A 9,379-nucleotide genomic window follows, 5' to 3' on the forward strand; every position below is an offset into this window, starting at 1 on the left:
CAGTAGATGCATTTATTTCTTTTAAGTTTATTTGACTTGTCTTTTTTTTTCTTATATCATTTCTTATTCATTCATATTTCTTTTTATCCTCAATGTCTCCGATATAATTTTTTTAATCTTTTTCTTATAAAGATTTTTTCTCCTTCCATTGCCCTACAGAATCTGCAAGCTATTTTTTTTTTTTTTTTTTATCTTTGGAAGGTCCATTGTTTCATTTACATGTTTAATTAAAATTTTCAGAGTTACTTTCTCTTTTCAATCTACATTTTTTTTTTCTTGTAACAACGGCCGAGTCTGAACAACGCAACAACGCACATCTCCCATTTCTAGCGGCGCCTCCAATACCTTCTTTCAAAGTCATTAGGTTATCGTTGGAGAGCGGTTTAAAATAGGTTGGGAAGTGGGGATGTAAACACAAACACTCTAAGCAACACGTTCAAGTGGCTGCAGCGAGCCCATTAAGCTCATCATTGTCCTCATTAAACGATGCCACTTGTGCAGAGTATTGATGCTTGTGCCACGTCCCGCAGTGTTATCATTATATTTTTCAAGCTCTTGACTATGGGAAATCAACTGTTCGCATAGTCCTCACTGGAGTTTGATTTTTCCTCTCAATTTACTGCCCTATCTTTCATCACTGGTCAAAATGCGACTTCCAAGCAACAGTTTCGTGTCACTTTCATCGCCGTCCCGTAGTGTCTTTATTCTATTCGTACGTTTCCATCTTGACTCCCACGGAATTTCACTCTTCACGTAGTTTCACTGGAATCTGGTATTATTTCGTCAGTTTACCACGATATTTGTCATCATTATCTGTCTATTCTAATCTACTTTTTATGAACACCTCTTCCCTCACCTCGGTGGATGGGTGGCGTATATAGTTGGTTGAGGCGGTTAGTAGTATTCGAATCTTTGCCAAACCTAGTTACCCGGTGGGAGATGTAGCGTTCTCCTGTTAACCCTAGTGACGCCATATGACCTTAGCTGTTGTGGCGTTAATGGAATAATTTCTATTTTTTCCTCATCTCCTCACATACAAGAGCTGGCCACTTCCTACATATCAAGGAACTGTAATTATTCTGGTTTATCTGCGAGAAGTTCCATATACATTTTTGCTGTCTTTGGTTAGCTAGTTATTTTTCATCTTGTGGCTTTTGGATTATGGACTATTTTGGCCCGAGCTCCTCCGTCAAATATGTAATATCCTAAATTAGAAAAGAAGACACGGCAGAGGTGGAAAGAGTGAACACAATACTTGAACGTGGAGGTTTGACTGGAGATGAGGATGAGTTTAGTGTCTCTTCACTCCAGGCACAGTGATCAGTACAATTTCCTCAAGAGACTATTAAGTATTACTATGTTTCACCTTCAGGAATCTCAGGACATCTATTAGTGTTCTCTGGTGACTGTATAACTGGCGTCCATATATAGTGTCTTCTTGTCTGGCTGCTAAGTAAACGCTGGGAAGGTCCTTGGCATTAAGACAAATATGAGAATCTGATTTTGATGCCGTACACGGGTTCTTGAATGATGTTAAAGGAAGGCATCTGGGCCATCATACACTGAGACTGCCTTGCATTTTGGGTCTTCAAATACTGTTCTTACTCTTTCCGTTCCTACCAATACTCCTACCACTACACAATGTTATTGAAATATAAATATAATTCAAATGACCTGACATAATCTCATACTACTACTACAACAATAACTAGAACTACTTCTATTGTGTATTTCCTTAACTACATCAATACTCTTACAAAAAAATAAAACAAATAAAACTACAATAAAACTTAAAATTGCATGTCTGGAGTGCTAAGCCAAGAGATGACAACGTAACACTAAATACATCATAGTGAATCATTGGAAGCTTAAGACTTAAAATTGCATATGTCTGGAGTACTACACCAACAGATGACAACATCACTAAATACATCACAGTGAATCACCTGAGGCTTTCGCCAAAGGGACGTAACACTAAACATGAAGGATCTATAAGAGTTGTGAGGGATATCAACAAACAACACAAGATTCCCGCTGTCAGAACACCCGGAACTGTTCCTTACCATGGGCTGCGGCTCTGGCTTGGGTGGCTCGGGCTCGGGCGGGGGAGGAGCGGGTTTAGGAGCTTGTGGCTTTAGTGACATGGTGACGTCAGGCACAGCGATGGGCACCACGTCCTCATACTGTGGAAGGCAGACGGAGGATGAACATATGGATAGGAGAGGGAAGAATTTGATAAAGAGGCTAAATAAAGAAGAAAAGGGAAATTATTAATACGAGTAGGGACAAACAGACTGCCTGATAGAATTGAGAGGAAACAGATACATACACACAAAACGAGACTAAAAAGAATAAAATTAAAATAAAGAAAGAAAGGAAATATAAATAAATGAATAAATAAATGGATAAACAAATACAATGCAATGTAATTACATAAACCGATAAAAGTAAATATAAAAAAGAGGAGTGAAAAGATAAACATAAAGAATGAAAGACTTAATAAAAAAAGAGATCACACACAAACACACACACACACACACACACAGTATACTCTATATCTACTATATAACTACGAGTGTGTGTGTGTGTGTGTGTGTGTGTGTGTGTGTGTGTGTGTGTGTGTGTGTGTGTGTGTGTGTGTGTGTTATTCCACTGATGGTGCAAGATGAATATGTGTGTATGATAACAATTTGACGGTTTACTATGCTAAGCACCCTCAGTTTAATCTAGATGGTGGTGGTGGTGGTGGTGGTGGTGGTGGTCAGCTTGCCAGGGTTTGCCACACATCGGAGCGACAAGTGACCATCCCTGTTATTTGAGGTGCGTGGTGATTATTGTGTCATGGGAAGGTGGTGGTGATGTGATGGTGATGCAGGATTGGCACACATTGGAATTGTGACACACACACACACACACACACACACACACACACACACACACACACACACACACACACACACACACACACACACGATACATCTACTATATATCAATGAAACATGAAAAAAAAAACAAAATTCCTTTCCTTCCTTCCTAATTTCCATTTAGCTAAAACTAATTAACAAGATACTGAATAATACTGCAGAAAATCATTGTGTTTATTTCATACAGGTGAGAGAAAACGGAAATGAAAAAATATATAAAACTATAAACATCCAATAAACAATTTAAGGAAAAGGGAAAATTTCAATATCACAGATTAAAAATTCTTGACAACTATGGAAAAGGAAACAAAAAAAGGAGACATGACAAATTACATCACCTGAACCCCTCACGTGTTCCTTCACCTGTCCTGACTTTCCCCAAGAAGAGAACACAAACCTGACACCTGACTCACCTGTACTCACCACACCTGCGCTCCGTGACTCACCTGAATGACGGTCTTGGGCACCTCGTACTTCCCCTTGGGCTTCCATGTGTGGTGCAAGACGCCATCCTGGGCAGAGGGTAAAGGAGTGTCAGTGGTGGGTGACACAGAGAGGGTGAGGCCGAGTGTCTGGTGTTAACATTGGCCACTCAGCCCCTCACCGCCCCGCTACCAGCACGAGGCGGAGCAGGGAAGATGACTGCAGGAAACATGTTCACCAAATCGAAAAAAGAAGAGAGTAATGATTCTGTGCAGTACTGAAGATTGGTGTTCTTAATTCAAGCAAAGTGTGTAGTTTTTATCATTATTATCATTACTCATATTATCATTATCTTTATTACTGTTAACTTTATTAATCCAAATCAATATTATCTTATCTTATTATTGCTATATAAGCTACATACATGTACTACGTCTACCGCTACTTATTCCTACATAGGCTTTTCCGATGGTTAGCACAAGTGAGGCTAATGTGCTAGAGTAGTAGTGGCAGTAGTTCTGTACACTGTGTGGATGAGTGGACTGACTACAGCCGGAAGAAACAACCGGAGCTGCAGCCACACCTGGAGCCTCACGGGACGTCACGCCTCACCTTGATGGGGGAATAGTAATTTGGCACCGTTGAGGACAGGTGACAGCGGTGGTGTGTTACGTGACCAGGAGGGGAGGGGAGGGGAGGGGGATGCTAGAACGAGGGGAGGGAGGAAAGTAAATGTGGAGATAAAGAATTTGTACCGAAGGTGACATATGATGTAAGTTTATTATTTCTTTTTATCTATTTCTTTTTTTCTTTTTTTCTTTTACAGTTTGCGTTACGGTGTAGGTAGGCAAATAACACATTGAGGCTCCAGGACGCATCACGCTCCGCGCCGCACTGGACGCTACCCAGGCAAGAATACTCCACACGGGTTCACGGCTCATGTATGTACAGAAGAATTACTGAGTACAGGCGCGGCCATCTATCAGCTACGGGCGTTGACATGCGGACATGCTTTGGAACAAGGGGAGTCACCAGGGACGTGGAAACACTGTCACCACCGGTGAGGCAGTCCAGTCTTGCTGGTATTGGGATCATCACTACAGATCCTGCCCCACAACACTTACTGGAAGGCGGCGAGTCACACCTGAGCTCAGCCTCCGCCGACCTGTACTGGAGCTTAGGAACAAAGCGTCACGACACGAGGACAAAATCAAAGGCGACTCATGCACCGGAGCTCCACCGCTACAGCGCCTCCTGCTCGACGCTGGATGCATCCACACTTCAGGCTTAATTTAATTCAATTTTCGCTAAATATTTGGTCAAACATTGTCTTGAAGACGTCTTAAATGTCTGCACTGCAAATGATCTGAAAATGAGTTACCATCAAACCAATCATTGCAAAACTTAATTCAGTAAATCATTCTGGCATCGCGAACCAAATTTTGAGGCAGCTGCCGCGCAACTCCCGACTCTCCGGGCTGTGGTGACGGATCGTGAGGCTCACCATGAAAACCAGTCACTGCGTAAATACATTATACAAATTAGGACCTAATAACAAATTTTCACCAGTTACTGGTTTTCTCCACAGTCGCAGTGAGTAATGCTGAAATCAAGATCCCATTTAAAATATTGAAGCAATCCGTCGTTGATGAGTCTCTCCGAGTGTCACGTTACTGGTCGCCGGTCAGTGGAACATAAGTAAGGAAGATGTTAATGCTAAGCAAACAATACTAATACTAAGTCTCCCACATCATCAGACCACAGAAGGAGCAAGGCCGCTACTGCAAGGCTGCCACGGCATGCGTCACAACACTAGGTGGCTGCGACGTGCTTGGTGCAGCGGTGACATCCTGTACTCCGGAGTTCAGCTTCACTACGGTATATACAGACTAGACTAGAGAACAGCGCGCCACGTGTGGGAAGTCTTGTAGGCAGTGTTTGGCTGAGAACTACGACGGACAGGTGAGGCTACACGAACACTACGCCAGGTGTACGAGTGTCCAGGTGTGTAGACAGAAAGAGCTAAAAGAGAGTGAGGGTTGGTCCTGCCGCCTCGATAGTCAGCTTGCGCCTGCTCGCCCTCTGCATACGCTGAGTGTGGCGGCGGCCGTCTGTCTGGTGGCGCCGTGCCGTGTTGTCAGACTCAGGTGTGTGTTAGGGCTGAGAAAGGTGAGATGGGGGGCGGCGGGGAGTGGCGCGCGAGGGGCCGGTGGTGGAAGGGAGGGACAGGGAAACCATTACTGAAGAGGCTGAATGTGTGTGTATGTGTGTTTTTTTGTTGTTGTGTTCTTCGTATTAAAACAAACAAAAATAATGAAGCGATGAGAGAAAAAAATAATATGGACAATTTCACAATAAAAAAAAAGCGGAAGGAGATATGTGTTGCGCATTTAAAGTCACCAAAAGCCCAGAAAACTGTGTAAATGAATGTTTGTATAATGTACAATAATATACATCAATGTGTTAAGATGTCCCGGCCAGTCTTGGTGGCTTGGCTCACTGGGAGGGGGGGGTCAAAATACTTCAAAATACATAAGTTATTCATGAAATAAGGAAATGGTTACCTAAAGAAAACGGGAGATGGGAAAGGGATACAAAAACATAAAGAACTCAGAAGTGGGAAATAACGTAAAAAAAACTTTGTGTGTGAAATACCTCATCGTAGTATTCATATTTAACCTCTTCAGCCTCCATGGGGTGACAAGCCTCCCCCACCACCGGCTGTGCCTCCTCGGGTGGCTTAGTGAGTGTCTGAGCTACACCACCATCACCACCTCCCTGCTGTACCTCCTGCTGTTGTTGCTGCTGCTCATGCTCCTGTTCAGGGAGGACTTGCTGCTCTATCTCGGTAATGATTTCGTGCAGCTGTTCCTTGATGTGCTCTTGGCTGATCTCCTCCACCGCTGGACCGCCGCCGCCACCGCTGCTACCCGTGGTCATGACACTTGGTGCCGGCTCAGCCGCTGGTACGGGCTCAGAGACGGCAACTAGTGGAGCCTCCTCGGCGATTTCTTCCTGTGCTGGTTGTGGTTCTGGTGCCAATCTCTCCTCTGCTGCCACTGCTGGTTCTGGTTCTGGAGCTGGAGCAGACTCTTGCACGTGAACCACTGTCTCTGGCACTGCCGGTTCCGGTAATGCAGGTGGTTCTTGAGCTACAGCCTCTTCTGAACTCATAGGTGGTTCTGGAGCTGCAATTGCTTCTTCTACCACAGCCGGTTCGGGTTCAACGACTGGCTCTGGTGCTGCAGCTACTGGCTCTGGCACCGTGGCTGGGATTGGCTCTGGTGCTGCCGCTGGTTCTGAAACTACAACTGGCTCTGGTGCTGCAACTGGCTCTGACTCTTGAGATGGTTCTGGTGCGGGAGAAGCTTGAAGGACCGGCTCAGGCTGAGGTTGTGCGGGGATGTTTTCCGGAATGGAGTTGGCGTTTTCATCGACGGAAGGAGCTTCTATGCGAGGCAGGTCTGCGGGAACCTCCTGGATAGACAGAGGCTGGCCGCTGCTGATGCCGACTGCCGCCTGAGACTGGACGACGGTTTGAGCGGACTGTGTCTGGCTGACGCTCTGCACTGACTGGAAGGTTTGCTGTCCACTGACGGCGGTGGTGGCCTGGATGGTCTGGTGGCCGTTGATGGTGCTGTGAGACTGGTTGATGCTGCTGCTCTGTGAGTGGACGGCTTGAGATTGACTACTGATGTTCTGAATAGCTTGTGGCTGGACGGCGCCCTGCAGTTCGGCCCCTGTACTCTGGATGCTGACGGCGGACTCGAAGGAGGTGCTGGTGTGGCTGGTCTGGGAGCTCGTAACTGTTTGCTACCAACGGGAAGAACGTTAGCCTTGCATCGCGCCCGCCTGCCCGCCCGCCCGGCACAGCACACAAGGGGAAGGGGAAAGGGAGGCCAAAGGACACGTCGGTGCCGTGCGGTGAAGGTAAGGCATCACAGTGCGGCACCGACGTCCTGAGTGTTACTGTGAAGTGTGAGGGTGAGTCGCGGTGTTTGCTTAGGAACATTAGAGAGAGCGTGTGCTTGCCGTTAAGACAAGGAAGACATGAATGGTTGTGTGGGATGACTCCAAATTGGTTGTTATTAAATAAGAAAAATAAAATATAATTCTGCAAGGCAAAAGAATAAAGTGAGACATATTAGATAAATAAAATCAAAGGTAATGGGTCATTATGTGGTCAACACCAGTACGAATACAACACCAATAGTCCTCAGACACTCGCTGGCCTACACCACACACCACCTGTGTGTGCACCACTGTCTTCCTGGAAAGGGGGACACTTATGCATTGTCATGTTAGGCGGGACGACATGGGGAGAGATCAACCGAGGGAACACAATGGTATATAAAAATAAGCAAACGGCGACTTTTGAAATAACGAGAGAATTGAATACTTTTGGCAAAACTGACGATCAAACTCCTGTTGTTGACCATGAAAAAGTCGAGTAAAGCAAAATAAAAAACAATAAAGAAAAATATTCTAATTTACATAGTTAATAATTATTTAAAGAAAGCATTTTAGTATTTTGTTTCTTCTCAAGTGCACTTCAGTCCTCATCGAGTACACTCGGTACAGTGTCAGCTACAAAAGAAATTACAAAGGAATCAATGTACTGAATAAAAAGACAAATAATATCAAAGCAGGATGAAAAGTTGTTCTGGAAATGGTGTGTGCCTAGGCAAGTTAAACAAGACAGAGGCCAAGAGAGAGGCGTCGGGCAGCGCTACGTGCGTTGGGTGGGCGGCACAGAGGAGCAATAATGACTTTCAAGTAAGAACCGTGCCGCCCTGACCAACAGCCACGAGGGCCCGGCCATGGGAACAGACGGGGAATTGAAACTAATCTGGGCTGGGCAGCAAAATTACTGATTCAGTATCTTACAATTAAAAGGAAGGAATTTAGAGATGAATATTTTCAGCAAAGACAGCTTCATGAAATTAATGAATACGAGGTATTGATTTTTTTTTTTTTTTTTTTAGAAAGAAAAAAATAAATTTAAACTTTGTGCAACCATGAAGACATTCAAAGAAAAGCAATCATGTGAAAAATACTTATCTGAGTTTGTATTCAGGAAGATTGAGAGAGAAGGAGAGAAAGACACTGTCTTTTCCAGGGAAATTGTCCTCAGGTTGCTACTCACCGCCTCCGTGTCGGGAGTGGCGGCGGGAGTCATGCTCTGACTACAGGGTGGGGAGGCGGAGGGGGAGGCTGGGCTTGTTGGCGCTCCCTGGGGGGATTCAACACAGGGCTCAATCTTACCATTCTCGGACACAACAGGCAAGTCCTCTGTCTCATGCACGGCCTGAAAACAAGGCGAGAGGATTGTGTGGGGCGGAGAGGGACGAATTAGCTGGGCCGGAAAGCCGCGATGGGGCGAAGGGCTGGACGGAACAGAAACATAACACAAAGGAATAAAACTGTTGTGAAACACGGGGGAGGAAGGGTTGGGTGTTTTATGAGAGCTACAACACAAGCTAAGGAATGGTTCATGCATTACCCCGGAGGAGGGAAGACCTATGTTCGTCCTCCAGGACCTTAAGGGAGGAGTGCCATGCTATTGGTCGTAGATAATCTACAGTGCTGAACAAGCCAGCGGTGCCGACGCTGTGCATCTGATCAGAGGATCGTCAAACAAGGCTAAGCTGAAGCCCAACCACGGGGCGCTTCGCGGTTTGGCACGAGCTAGTGTTACGTCACTGGCGCGGGTGCCAAGTTTTCGTAACGCTAGCAGATCAGTCGTTCCGGTGGCCCGGGCGGACCACGACCTCTGTGGCAGCGTGAGTGATGGACACGCCGCCCAGCTCGGCGCGGCACGCCCGGGATGACAGACCCAACCGGGCAGTGATAAGATCAAATGACTTACAGGAGCTCCTTAAAACTCGTGAAGTATTCTGTATAACAACACGTTATTTAGGTTCATCACATGCATTCTGTTCATTCAGCCTCCAGAGACCAGACTACGCCGCGGCCTCGTCCACAGCACACACCTGTCTCACCACAGTTTATATTGCTGCTGCGGCTGCTGC

At 45.6% G+C, this 9,379-nt stretch overlaps 1 protein-coding gene across 13 annotated transcripts in view; it reads right to left on the reverse strand.

Moving 5' to 3' along the window:
* Positions 1 to 9,379, reverse strand: part of LOC123519092 (titin-like) — a 148,153-nt gene that overhangs the window by 76,050 nt on the left and 62,724 nt on the right. For 11 of the 13 annotated variants that reach the window (XM_045280288.1, XM_045280293.1, XM_045280289.1 and 8 more), the window contains exons 5-8: positions 8,494 to 8,655; positions 6,003 to 7,160; positions 3,371 to 3,436; positions 2,064 to 2,183 (exon numbers count right to left, since the gene is read on the reverse strand). In XM_045280288.1, the coding sequence (XP_045136223.1) occupies positions 2,064 to 2,183; positions 3,371 to 3,436; positions 6,003 to 7,160; positions 8,494 to 8,655 (1,506 nt within the window). The remainder of the gene's footprint in view (positions 1 to 2,063; positions 2,184 to 3,370; positions 3,437 to 6,002; positions 7,161 to 8,493; positions 8,656 to 9,379) is intronic. The other 2 variants (XM_045280297.1, XM_045280299.1) reach the window with 2 other exon arrangements.

This window comes from Portunus trituberculatus, chromosome 44 (genome assembly GCF_017591435.1).
Source record: "Portunus trituberculatus isolate SZX2019 chromosome 44, ASM1759143v1, whole genome shotgun sequence".
Taxonomy (NCBI): Eukaryota; Metazoa; Arthropoda; class Malacostraca; order Decapoda; family Portunidae; genus Portunus; species Portunus trituberculatus.